Source organism: Cyprinus carpio, chromosome B5, assembly GCF_018340385.1.
Source record: "Cyprinus carpio isolate SPL01 chromosome B5, ASM1834038v1, whole genome shotgun sequence".
Taxonomy (NCBI): domain Eukaryota; kingdom Metazoa; phylum Chordata; class Actinopteri; order Cypriniformes; family Cyprinidae; genus Cyprinus; species Cyprinus carpio.
In genome coordinates, this window is record NC_056601.1 from 11,858,521 (window position 1) to 11,873,415 (window position 14,895).

At 35.6% G+C, this 14,895-nt stretch overlaps 1 protein-coding gene across 5 annotated transcripts in view; it reads right to left on the bottom strand.

Annotated features, from left to right (window-relative positions):
• The window catches only part of LOC109090172 (leucine-rich repeat and calponin homology domain-containing protein 2-like), a 78,198-nt gene that overhangs the window by 24,329 nt on the left and 38,974 nt on the right, over positions 1–14,895 (bottom strand). For 3 of the 5 annotated variants that reach the window (XM_042724337.1, XM_042724336.1, XM_042724334.1), the window contains exons 13-15: positions 5,324–5,428; positions 3,811–3,879; positions 1,505–1,564 (exon numbers count right to left, since the gene is read on the bottom strand). In XM_042724337.1, coding sequence (XP_042580271.1) covers positions 1,505–1,564; positions 3,811–3,879; positions 5,324–5,428 — 234 coding nt within the window. The remainder of the gene's footprint in view (positions 1–1,504; positions 1,565–3,810; positions 3,880–5,323; positions 5,429–14,895) is intronic. The other 2 variants (XM_042724339.1, XM_042724338.1) reach the window with 1 other exon arrangement.

Genomic DNA, 14,895 nt, shown 5'->3' on the forward strand with positions numbered 1-14,895 from the left:
CAGGTGTATACAGTATATACCTGTCTCTACCTGTTTATCTGTCAAAGTATAAACATTCTCCACCCTGTCATCTCCTCCCAGTCTTTTTATTTAATAAAAAAAAGGGTGTTTCCAAAATCAACAAAGATATCTCAGAGACTCCTGAGCATTCTCCACCCTACAAATGCTCATTGTTTTATTTTATTTTATTTTATTTATTTAGTTGACAGGGACATTGTACATTAATAAAACATTCCTGTGAATGTACCACAATTAGCCAAAGGCTATTTTTTAATCAGTTGTCCCTGGACAAGATGCTACAATCCACCCTAAATGAAAATTTAATTAAAAAACATTCTAGAGAATGTAATAATGACATAGTACAAATCATACAGTAGTATATTAAAAACAATAGGATCAAATAAAGACAGGTGCAAAACAAAGGTGCAACTGCTTTAATGCAAAGTTTGTTTTTATGAATACTGAATGGTCTGTACTAACACTTTAAAATGAATAGCATTCATTAGCACAATATTAAAAAAATGCTGTAAAAAGTTAATTTAAGTAACCTAATGCGTTACCTAATGTTAACAAATTTCAAGTAAAATTGTAAAGTGTTTCGACTGTTGCATTGAGCAACAGTGTTTTTTTTTTTACAGCATTTATTTTCTATCTAATGCTCATTTCTACCTCAAAATTTCTTAATTTAACTCAGTTTCTTTAATTTAAACATTAAAGTTTAGTTAATACATTATAAACTCACATTAAGTAGCAGTGAAAAAACAGCATTTATAAATATCTATAAATATTGTTTACTGTTAGTTTATGATACCCGGGGGTGCTGCTAGGGTTTCTGGGCCTTGTTGCTCTTGTGTGCGCACTACACGATTATTTTATTATTCCTGTCAAAAACGGCAGCTTGTGAAAAGCTTGCAATCTAAGGTGTCTGTACACTGATTTGCAGTGAAAAATTATTCAAAAACAAGAATATGAAGGAGTTGGTTGCTTGCTGTTGTTCTGTTGCAAGTCTACTATGACTCTTTTACCTGAACTTTCCCTTGTTGTGTAGATCCTATTTCCTGTCAAACACATTTCACACGGTAAGACTGTGAATTGTCGACAAATATCTCATGGGCATCAGCAAAACATCGACACTTCTCTCAGATTGTGGCTTTGATTACACACACTACATGATTGTCACACACGAGACTCAGATTTCAGGAATTTGTTGCTGATTTCCACAAAACTGTTGGCGAGTGAAAATCAGGGCTAAAATCGTGCACTGTGTGCCCGCCATTTGCCATCATGTTTCTTGTGGTTGGTTCCCTGACCCCTTCTAATGTCTAACATCAGTGAAAGCTTATTGTAAAGTTTTAATAAAATTTATGAAGTGTTACGGCATTTAACATGCATTAACCAATTATCTCTTAGGAAACACATAATGTTGTTGTTTACTATTAATTAAAGTAGATTATTATAAGAAATAAGAATGTGTGTGGAGGTGTTTGTGTGTGCATCATAATACCTTCTAATAGTCTGAGATGGGGTTCTTTGTTTGGTGCTACTCCCTGAGTGGCTGAGGAACCTGAAAGATCGGAAAATCCATTATGTCTTTGAATTCAGTCTCTGTTTGACATGCATCAGCGGTACATAAAAAAAAAAAATCTCTTAAATCGGTGCAGGGGAAAAAAACCTGAAACCATATACACAGATGACAAAAACTGATTTTTTTTTTAATGCACCTCAGTCTGAAATGTCAGATTGAATTTTTAAATATGAAACAGTATAGAGCTTGCACTATGAGTCAGTGCTAAACATGGGATTTAAAAAAACAAACTCAATTTGTGTGCAGCGATTTGATAGGTTAGAGATGCTTCTGAGCATCATAATATGTACCCAATGACCGGTAAAGCAACCTGGCTTAGGATTCAAAACATGTATAGTTTTTTAAATGTGAACTGAATCAAAACAAATTACAAACCCGATTCCAAAAAAGTTGGGACACTGTACAAATTGTGAGTAAAAAATGAATGGAATAATTTACAAATCTCATAAACTTATATTTTATTCATAATAGAATATAGATAACATATCAAATGTTGAAAGTGAGACATTTTGAAATGTCATGACAAATATTGGCTCATTTTGGATTTCATGAGAGCTACACATTCTAAAAAATTGGGACAGGTAGCAATAAGAGGCCGGAAAAGTTAAATGTACATAATTATAAGGAAAAGCTGGAGGACCAATTTGCAACTTATTAGGTCAAGTGGCAGTGTCTCTCAAAAGTCAAGATGGGCAGAGGATCACCAATTCCCCCAATGCTGCGGCGAAAAATAGTGAAGCAATATCAGAAAGGAGTTTTTCAGAGAAAAATTGCAAAGAGTTTGAAGTTATCATCATCCACAGTGCATAATATCATCCAAAGTTTCAGAGAATCTGGAACAATCTCTGTGCGTAAGGGTCAAGGCCGGAAAACCTTACTGGACGGCACTGCATCACATACAGGAATGCTACTGTAATGGAAATCACAACATGGGCTCAGGAATACTTCCAGAAAACATTGTCGGTGAACACAATCCACCGTGCCATTCGCTGTTGCCGGCTAAAACTCTTTAGGTCAAAAAAGAAGCCATATCTTAACATGATCCAGAAGCGCATGCGTTTTCTCTGGGCCAAGGCTCATTTAAAATGGACTGTGGCAAAGTGGAAAACTGTTTTGTGGTCAGACGAATCAAAATTTGAAGTTCTTTTTGGAAAACTGGGACGCCATGTTATCCGGACTAAAGAGGACAAGGACAACCCAAGTTGTTATCAGCGCTCAGTTCAGAAGCCTGCATCTCTGATGGTATGGGGTTGCATGAGTGCGTGTGGCATGGGCAGCTTACACATCTGGAAAGGCACCATCAATGCTGAAAGGTCTATCCAAGTTCTAGAACAACATATGCTCCCATCCAGACGTTGTCTCTTTCAGGGAAGACCTTTCAATTTCCAACATGACAATGCCAGACCACATACTGCATCAATTACAACATCATGGCTGCGTAGAAGAAGGATCCAGGTACTGAAATGTCCAGCCTGCAGTCCAGATCTTTCACCCATTGAAAACATTTGGCGCATCATAAATAGGAAGATGCGACAAATAAGACCTAAGTCAGTTGAGCAACTAGAAGCCTGTATTAGACAAGAATGGGACAACATTCCTATTCCTAAACTTGAGCAACTTTTCTCCTCAGTCCCCAGACGTTTGCAGACTATTATAAAAAGAAGAGGGGATGCCACACAGTGGTAAACATGGCCTTTTCCCAACTTTTTTGAGATGTGTTGATGCCATGAAATTTAAAATCAACTTATTTTTCCCTTAAAATGATACATTTTCTCAGTTTAAACATTTGATATGTCATCTATGTAGTATTCTGAATAAAATATTGAAATTTGAAACTTCCACATTATTGCATTCTGTTTTTATTCACAATTTGTACAGTGTCCCAACTTTCTTGGAATCGGGTTTGTATAAAGAAAGGTGTCCATTTGCACATCTACAATTTTGGCCAAAAGGACATGCGCAAAAATTTCAAATTAGTTTCCCACATGCAATACACTGTTATCAGCATTTCATTTTAAAAACTGATATAAAATTGCAACACGCTTGAACACCTGACTAATTGACATCATTAAAGCTGGACATGTACATACTTGCTAATACACAACACGCACATAAACGCACATGACCAGATGTACTAGATGTGTGCTATACACCCTCTTCTAATGAAACACATCATTATTTGAGACAAACACACATATAAAAAAAACACACATCTATCCTTCTACCTGTGAGCTCTCCCCGCGGCTCTTCTACGGTGTATTAGACTCTCTGCCCTACAAATTAGGGATCGCCTCCTGAGAGTCAAATGTCATGTGTACACCAATCAGATCCCGGGATTAGGTGGAGATGCAGAAAGTGATAGATGAAAGGAGAAAAAGGAGGAGGAATATGGTGATTCATTTGTTAGTAAGCAGAGAGGGTCTGATCCCATTACTTCTAAACAACTGACAGCCATCCTCTCATTCAGAAGCAGCAGAATGCATGGATGTGCATACTGAAAAGGAATGGACAAAACCTGCATTCATTCGTGAATCTCTCATAGATGTAAATTAAAATGAAAGAGAGCAGAGTCAGCTGAGTTATCAGGATAAGGCCCAAGTGAAAAAAAGACTCAGAAAAAGTGAGTGCAGAGGAGAGGAGCAGCGTATACAGTCAATTTACTGTGCTAATATAACTGAAATCATTTTGATGATAAAACTTCAAGCATGCAAACTTACAATACTAGCTACTGGGCCTTGAAGGAAAATCAGGCTTAAAATTAAAATGCGCTCATCATTTACTCAACCTCATGTCATTTCAAACCCATAAGACTATGGTTAATCTTCAAGTTTAGGTTTCCTGGACTTTCAGTAGAGGGACAGAAACTCACAGCATGGCCATACCCACCACTGAGGTTGCTTGAACTAACTGAGCTTTGATGCTCATACAAACTGCTCATATTTGCTCATGTTTATGTACTGTTTGAGACATTTCTGTAATTGAAATCCAAAATGATGCACAGTGGTGAAATATAATTTTGCTAAATTTCTCATTAATGTGTTAGTTTAAAACCTGTTCCCATTCCTTCTCTAGCGGATTTCACCTGATTCTTAGGTTTCTTATGAATCTGCTTGACGAATAATTTATGCTACTTTCCCAGTTAAAGTGGTTTTAAAGCTACTGTTACTGTATGCAATTTTTGGGCCTTCAGACATCCTTAAATGCTTATCTGTAGATTCTGGAAATCAAGCTTAATTTTGGGACCTCTGTATTTCAGTATTTATGAAACCCTGAATACAAGCCCAACTCAATCTTATGGGTTTGAAAAGACATGAGAGTGAGTAAAGGATTTGAGAATTTTCACTTTTGGGTGCCCTAAATTTCACTTCAAGCCCTAAATGTTTTTGTAAAGCCCTAAATGTTTTGTCTCTTAAGTTTTTATGTCAGGTGATGTTTTGTCATGAGTAAAACCATTCAGAGCTACAACTGGAATGCACAAAATCTTCCGTAATTTATATAAAGCATATAACATTCCATGTAATTAATGTGGAGTGACTCAATTATCCAATCCAGAACAGCCACATTAAATAGACAAATGTTTCTTACACGTAGTCAGTTCATTCACATCAATGACTTTTTTTGATCGATTGACAGCTCTAATATTACAAAGCAGTCAGGGAGTCTGATGGAGATACTGTGTGCATGTTTGATGGGCTCTGAATGTTGCATGACCATGTGCGATTTATCATGAAAGATCACCTGTTCTGTTGCTCTTGTTGTAGCAGCTGTACTGCAATCTTCCTCAGATCCAACACTTCCTTTAAGTCATCCTCATCTTCTTCAGCTAACTGCTCTTTCTCTGAGCTGAAGTAGACAAGAAAGGGAGACAAAAATGAGGGATGTTGTCGCTGAATTCTGAAACACAACTTCGTCAAACAGTTAAATTCTTATATTGTGTTATTTGCAATGTGATTATAACATTTAAGTCTTCAGTAAAGAGTCCATGTGATGTTTAAGGGATTCATAAAAGAACTGATCGTTTAGAAATATCATAACAGAAGGAATGTGGCTATAAATGCATGCATTCATTTGTTTAATTTATTTATGGTGGACCAATATCAGATTTACTAATTTCTTGCAGTCTTGTAGCAGCTGCCTTCATATTTTTAGCATGATACAGGACATTAATGACGCCTCTGAGCAGATATGTAAGCAAAGCTGTAAACACTGGTATAAGACAAACACTTGAATAAGTTTTCTGAATCATTGGATGGTGCAATCCTCTATTCACCATCAATCTACAATCTATTCAATAGCTGCTCAAATTCATTCCAAAGGTGTTTGACTGGGTTCACATATGTGCTTTGCACAGGCCAGTAAACCATTTTGTACTATATAGTGATTCTGGAACAGGAGAAGACCCTCTCAAAACTGCTGCTGCAAAAAAGCTGAAAGCACACAAAGTCTTTGTATGACAAGATTTGTTTTCACTGCAATTACTTGAATAAACATGGTAATCAGAATGGGGGAGTTCTTCCTTCTCCATGTGTTATTTTAGCATGGCTTTGGCAGCAGAGCATGTTTGGTCATTATTCCTGGAATATACTGTCACCCAGCCATCAGCCGTAACTGTGTGAATCTGTTGTTTTAGCTGGAAGTAAGACTAAAGGCTGGAATACATTACACTTTTGCCTAGATTTTGCTTCAGAATACAAAGGGGAAGTTGTGGCCTAATGGTTAGAGAGTATGACTCCTAACCCTAAGGTTGTGGGTTTGAATCTCGGGCCGGCAATACCATGATTGAGGTTCCCTTGAGCAAGGCACCGAACCCCCAACTGCTCCCCGGGCGCCGCATCATAAATGGCTGCCCACTGCTCCGGGTGTGTGTTCATGGTGTGTGTGTGTTCACTGCTGTGTGTGTGTGAACTTTGGATGGGTTAAATTCAGGGCACGAATTCTGAGTATGGGTCACCATACTTGGCTGTATGGCATGTCAAGATTGTTGATGCCATTTGTCTGGACCGGAAGAGGGCCACAGTCTGAACTCTTACGAGAATCAACAATCTGAACTCTGCCTCAGAAGCCTAACATCCTCATTCAAGACAACACACCCAACTGAGAAAGACAAAAGTTTCAGATCTCTGTATGATTCTCTACATCCACTTCCTTTAATCACTCTCCCCCTCTCTCCCCTTATTTCTATCTAAATGCGGGACATCATAAAGACCACTGAAACCACCTTTCTTAATCAGAGTTTATTACAATGCAACTATTCATGTTTGATGTTATTTGAAAGGTCTCTGTGCGTCTGGTAAAAGGGTCTCATTCTCATAACAATAGAACAGACGGCCATCAAGATTAGAAAACACTGAAGACAGACTACTCCCAGGTCTTTCACACAAATGTCCTCCTCAATGTAAATCTTCCCACATAAATACTTGATTTATTCTAACTAGTCTTTGTGTTGTTAACTCTAATATATTATAGTAAGTCTATAACACTGCAAATCTGTGCTCAGGTTAGTAACGGATTAAAATGTTTTAGAGCTCTGTTAAAAGTTATGTATACTTAGACTGTAGAGGCTATTGGGTTTTTCCATTTAGGACAACAGCGAGCTGTTGACCAACCTAAATTCGGGTCAGCCTCAACCTCTGATTATTGCAAAATTATTCTAACTAAGTGTACATGAGAAATCACGGCATGATTATATAAAGATACATTAGAGGGAGTTAAGTTGGTCATGACCTCTGGTTAGATATAGTTTTACTTTAAGTGCGTATGGATCTATGGGGACTTATAAAAGTATTATGAAATGAGCAAAGTATGGCACAGGCCGTCTAGAATATTAGTCAATTGCCTCTGTTTAATGACCAAGACTGACGAATTTGTGGGTAGAAATTTGTATATCAAACTGATATAAGACTCAAAGTGTTATAGGAAACTAAATGAATAAGTATAACATAAAGTAAAGGCTAAATCGAATGATCAAGTATTTACCTAAATTGAATAATTATTACACATCTCTTAAAACCTTTTTCATTAAGGAGGTAATGTATTTAAGAAAATATATTTAAATCAATATTGTTGCGTAAAAGGAAAGACAGTATCATGCAAGAATCCTTCTGCTGCGCCACTGACTGCCATTGTTGGACCAGTGTGCGGACCTTACAGTGGTGAATACGAAGTCTGATAATGTGTGATCCATAATCGTTTAGTGTATGATGCCAGTTTTTCTCTGTCACCATTCAAGTCTGCAAGTGTGTGAAGCCTAGTGTTTTAAAATCTGTTCAGATTTTTACAATTGTGTGTATTCCAGCCTAAACAAAGGTTTTATAAAATAAACAAAAACTGCTTAACATGATTTAATACATTTGTACTTTAATCACACAGAGAAGTGTTGACTCTTACTCCCTGCGATCAATTGATCAGTTGTTGCTCTCTGTTCCTTTTGCCTGCACTGAGTTGGGGAAGAAAGCCTTTGTCCACTTGGCTCCTTTTGCTTGGAATATGCTGCAGAAGGACTGGAAACTGACTGAGCTCTTGTCCTTAAACACTTTTGAAACTAAGCTGAAAGCAATGGAGACTGCCTCAATAATGTGCAATTGTTTTTCATAACCTGTGTTATTTTAATGTTTCTTTGTATGTTTCTAATTGTGTAAATGTTGTTGCCTCCTGGCCAGGACTCCCTTGAAAAAGAGGTTTTTAATCTCAATGGGACTCTCCTGGTTAAATAAAGGTTAAATAAAAATAAAATAAAAAAAGAATGTCTTTTTCCTATAGCAATATAGGAAATGTAATGTGTATCAAGAGCACTCTTAAGTGTACAATCAAAACAATGATTCAAATGCCACAAACCAAAACTTTGAACTCCAAAACAGACATAACAGAGCCCCATACTTCTACAGCAACTGCTCTGAACATAATTAAAGTGGTATTTGCTCTCGGAAAATCAATGTTGAAAGGAAATTAAGGCATTTTAGAGCAATTCTGTGATGGTGGTACCACTCTGAGATGTAAGTGTTTTCAGAATTTCATAAAGTCTTACAAATGTTATATACTAAAAAAAAAAAAAAAAAAAAAAAAAAAAATTTGGGGGGAAGAAAAGTAAATTTATTAACTGGGAATCTGTCCCAAAAAACAACAAAACAAAAAACACTATTTGACTCCACCCCTTTCTTTTTACCATACAAGGAATTCTTCTCATCCAGGAACCGAATGTACTCGTACATCCACTCAAGTGAATACACTATTGGAACACCGAAAAATTGGAATGCATGGCTAATAACTCAGAATTTACCTAATGATTCAAGCAATTGTTTGTTTCCTTTGCATGATTGGATACTACAGAACCTGGGAATTCTCTGGAAAAAAGGATGACACGGCAACCTTAAAAGGCACAAGACGACTACGTTATAAAACTGATACGAACCTACAATCTGCGATACAAACTTTGTGTGTTTTTTTTTTACATTTAGTGTGACTCACCAAATTCACTGCAAAAAAAAGGGCTCCACCCATTACATTAGAAATCTGGGATCTTTCCATAATATTGGATGTAAATGAGATCTTCTGGCTCATCCTACAACCTGGAATAGCAACAGTGTTTTACATGCAGTGGTGTTTACATAAATCTACATTTGAATATAACACAAGAGTGGAGGAAGCCTTGTAGCACTGGACCAAAAAAATAAATAATTTTTTTTACTTTTTTTTTGTTTGGTGCTTATTTCAATGCAAGGAAACTTTCTTTTAATATGATCCTGCTCATGTTATGGACTTTTATGGAACACCAAGGTAAAGTAAATCAAACATGTAAAGTGTGACTTATGGCAATGAAAGGACATTAGTGTATAATTTGTGGTAAAATATCTAAACAATTATCCATAGACAAAACACTCTGTTTGCACTGGCACAGCCCTGCTACTTCAAGGCTTCTTCAGTGAACTGGTGCCAAAACAAGTTTTTAGAGAGGGAAGTGTGCACTGTGCGTCATGACATATAGCCGCCAAAGAGTCACATACTGTATTTATCTATGTGTATTGTTGTGCAGAGTCTATTCTTGTGAAAAGCATCCCATTCTAACTTTTAGCATCCCATGCTAACTTCTTCACCTAGTTTTTTTAATTTTTTGACACTTATACAAAACAAAATGTATATGATTACTGCTTACCTATGATCAAATGAATAAATATATAAGAAAATGCATGTATTGTGACACATAAGACACTGTCATATAAATAAATGCATACTTAAATAAAAAAGGGTGCTTTCACACTTGGTCTGAACCAGAGTTCGACTGCTCCCACTGCCCCCGCTGGTTTGCATTCATAATGTGTTTCTTTGTTTCTGGATCATGGTAGGTTTGCATCATCAGAATGGCAGTTGTTTACCCCATTATTAGGTAATGACTGTACAGAAGACGACAGAACGAATGGATGTTTGTTTGCTTTGTTTTTGTACTTCAGACTTAGACAATTTTTCCAAATCACCAAAACAGAACGGCACATGCATTTGTGCAAGCAGAAATTCTATATGCATTAACACATCAGTCGCACTGATTAGAAATGTGAGTGAGTAAACGCATAAATACACACTTTGACCAATTCATAAGTCATCAATGCTGGTTCACTTCTGTGATTTCATACAATTGCCTTCACAACGGAAGCAAAAACCGTTCAGGAGTTTGCATGGACATTTCCCCCAGACCCCCCTTTTTAGGCGGACTTGGGAAAGCCCCCTAAATAAATAAGTTCCTAAATAAATCACTCCCTGACTCTATGTGTAACACTGCTAGCCTGGATCTAAAGGAGATCTAATCATTGTGGGTGGATGGTCTTTAGGTGAGGCATGCCGAAAGATTTTGGTTTTGTTCTTCTGTGGTTTTGAAGTAAATTCACCAGAATGCAAGGGAATTTTATGGTAAATAATATTGCATCACTTCTTTGGAATACCAAGATAAAAACAGCCCAGGGCTGCGTTTCCCAAAACCTACTTAATGCTATGTCATTCTTAAAGGGGTCATCAGATGCTACATGCACTTTTACAAGTTTTTTTAACTGAAATGTGTGTTGTCGGTGTGTGTACACAACCACCTTATAATGATAGAAAACCACCCAGTGTTTTTTTTTTATCGTTAAATTATTTCCCCTTTCTCAAATTGAGCCGATCTCAGATGCCCGTCAGTGTGACGTCACACAGACAGGCCCCTCCCATGATAGTTTGATTGACAATGGTGTTACAGCACAAACTGTATTGGCGTCTTACCTTCGACCTGCCCTGAGTAAGCTGTCATTGTTTCACCGCCGGAGCAGATGTAGACAAAAATGTCTCCTAAGCGATTGAGGTGTTCTGTTGTTGGATGTAATAATAAATATAGCAGTCGTCATTTACTCCCGACCTCTTAGCCACTGAAGACGCAGTGGATTACTTTTGTTTCTGAAGGGAATGCACCCCTGATCTACCTAAATGTGTCTATGTTTGCGCGAATCATTCGTGATCCAGCTTCACCAACAGAAGAAGTGAGTATAAGGTTTTTTAATGAATCTTTGCAAATCACCTTGCCTAAAAAGTGCTAATTAGCAAGTTTCACGATGAATGCGGCTAAAGTAAACTGTCCATTAGAGAGCAGCTCGGAAGAGAGGGGTGGGGTCAGCAGAGTTCATTAACATTTAAAGGAAAATGCTAACAAACGGCTTGCTCTAAAAAGAGCTTTTTTTTGACAGTAGCCCCTCATTGCAGAACACAAGATCTAGGCGCATGGTTGGATCCACATCTAGGGCGTGGAGATTGGTAGGTTTAGGAGTGGAGGAGACCCATTCTAAGGCCAGTGAAGGTAAACTGCCATTTAGTGATATAGGCTACGTTTGGGCATGAGGTTGTGGGCTCGCTCACTCATTTCAAAATTATATAAATATCCACAGGCTTGGATTTAGTTTGCAATTTGGATTCTTTCTTGGAGTCCTGATAAATGCAATTTCAACTATTTCTGAACTGCTTCTTGTTGGAAAGCACTCTTACCACAATGTTTTTCTGCTGGACTTGTGAAGGCCCAAGTTGTTATTTTTATTTTTTTCTCTGTTCTGTTAAAAGCTGTTAAATTATTAAGCAGTGTCTCCTGTAGTTAATTTATCCTTGTATTTTATGTGGTGACCACTGGGAGGTGCTCTGGGCATTTATTTTTCTTTCTTGGTTTTCTTCCCGGACGTGATGTATGTCGCAAAGTGAAAGTAAAAGTTTCACGCAAGTTCGTTGCATTCTAACAGGAAAGAGTTCCTTGTCTTTAATTTAAAATCAACACGTTCTCACATAACACAGTGAAGCAGCCTGTGCATAGAATGAATAATCGATTCTCGAGCCATTGATATAAACCAATTCAGAACCACTGCCATGGACAGCACCTGGTAACGTCGCATGCAAGAAGATATATCTTAAGCGACCTCCTAAGGTATAGTTCTGGGAACACACCTAGAAATGGTACACCTTTAGTTAAGGCATACCTTTAGAGTCTACGTAGTGCGCTAAAATACAGCGTTATCGGGAAATGCAGCACCACCTCGTAACACAGGTGTCACAACATCATTGCTACACTATATGTAAAAAAAAAAAAAAAATTGAAATAAAAAAGCTGTCAATGTGCAAAGATGAAGATAGCATTCATACCTCATTGACACTTGATATGATTAGAAATTAAAAAATGTATAAACATTTTAAATAATTACTATTGTCCATATCATACTAATGGTTCATAAATGAAAATGTAGCTATTATTAGCCATCTACATCCTCTCTTCTGTTACAAGACACTCAAATTTACAGCTCCATCTACACTATTAAGTCTGCCTTTTTTTATGAACAAAAACTGTAACCAACATAAGATAAACTAAATACACAAAGACCTAAAAAAAAAAACCCTGCACTGCCTCAATTAACAAATATATACAACATAGTATTCAAGATTGTTTTATAAATCCAATAATATATTATATATATATATATATATATATATATATATATATATATATATATATATATATATATATATACACATATATACACAGTACAGACCAAAAGTTTGGAAACATTACTATTTTTAATGTTTTTTGAAAGAAGTTTCTTCTGCTCATCAAGCCTGCATTTATTTGATCAAAAATACAGAAAAAACAGTAATATTGTGAAATATTATTACAATTTAAAATAATTGCTTTTTAAATTTATTATACTTTAAATTATCATTTATTTCTGTGATGCAAAGCTGAATTTTTAGGATCATTATCACATGATCATTTAGAAATCATTCTAATATGATGATTCATTATGAAAGTTGGAAACAGTTCTGCTGCTTAATATTTTTTCAGAACATGTGATACTTTTTTAGGATACTTTGATGAATAAAAAAAAAAAAGAAAAAAAAAAAAAAAAAGAGAGAAGCTATGTTTTTACAATATAAATATTTTGTAATAACAATATACACTACTGGTCAGTAATTTGGGGTCAGTAATTTTTTTTTCTTTCTTTTTTTTAAAATAAAATCAATACTTTTATTCAGCAAGGATGTGTTAAATTGATAAAAAATGATAGTAAAGAAAATATATTATTAGAATATATATTATTAGATTTTTTTTTTATTTTGAATAAATGCAGTTCTTTTTAACCTTTTATTCATCAAATATATTAGACAGCAGAACTGTTTCCAACACTCATAATAAATCAGAATATTAGAATGATTTCTGAATGATCATGTGATAGACTGGATGTTACATGTGACACTGAAGGCTGGAGTAATGATGCTGAAAATTCAGCTTTGCATCACAGGAATAAATTATTTTTTTTAAAGTATATTCAAATAGAAAACTATTAGTTTAAGTTGTAATAATATTTCACAATATTACTGTTTTTTCTGTATTTTTGATCAAATAAATGCAGGCTTGATGAGCAGAAGAGACTTCTTTCAAAAACATTAAAAATAGTAATGTTTCCAAACTTTTGGTCTGTACTGTATATATATATATATATATATATATATATATACACATATATATACACACACATATATATATACACACACACACACACACACACACACATATAAATATATATAGTTTCAAGAATGATATTATTTAAAGTAACTTATTACCTTTTTTGTTGTTAGACTATGTTAAACCCTAACTTCACCGTAAATTCCTACTTCACCTAGAATGTACTCTATACCAACAGACATTGTTTAAGAAATTGCAGTCTATACCAGGAATGTACGTTTACAAGTCAACACAAGTACATAAGTTCAGTTGTTACAGTAAGCTCAGTTCTGAGCTTAGTGCCCCTATTCAGAGGTATCACATTCCTAAAGTCAGTACTTTTACAGGAAAGTTGCAATAATTATGCAATATCTATGCATAGGACATAAAATAGTGGCGGTAATAGACAATTTACACAGGGAAAACAGCTGAGTAGTGAGACAAATATCACAAATAAAAAAAAAAAAAACATTACACAAACGGTCATGTTGACCCTCTTATCCATAAGGCCCTCCCTTTAGGAATTCAGACTGATTGCAAAACATCAAAACTGCCATTTTAATGAAAAATTTACTTCTGATGTTAGTACTGAATAATGACATTTGAGACAACACAAAAACCATGATTACAATACAATGCCTTGTCAAAGAACATTGCATAATCAGAGACACAGTAGTTTGTTGGCTTTGAAAGACATGGTGATGCAAGCCATAAAAAAATGTGACACACCTATTCCAAGTAATCTAAAAAAAAAAAAATAACAATGAGAAAAAAATGTGACACCTTTCTGTGACAAACCGCAAGTGTTTTACATGTTAAAAATGTTAGCAAAATACAGCAATCAAAATGCAAAACCACAATGACATTTAGACATTTGTGTTTGTCTAAGCGGCCATTCACAAAGAACTTATTTCTGCATTCCATTGCACTTCTTTTCCACTGTTTTTTATTTGCTAAAGAGACATGTTTTGTGTCTTTTGACATGTCTTTTTATAAACACAGTGCTCAAATTTGAAGTGTAACTTTTAAAAATTGCAACTCTAGACGTCCCGCTTTGTATTTCATTCCACTCTCCTGCGTCTCACATTTTTTAAACACAAATATGCATTCTGTGTGAATGCCCCTCAAATGTTTAAGAGCACTACACTACAACTGCTACTTGTTACAGACTTTGTCTGGAACACAATGCCAATATAAAATCCATAAGCAGTTTGAAAGTTTAAATAGTTTTCATGTCTTCCTAATACATTTATTTTGGTTATTTGTCTTTTTGCTCCTAAAGAGGCTTCATCTGCTATAACATGTTAATGTGTCAGCC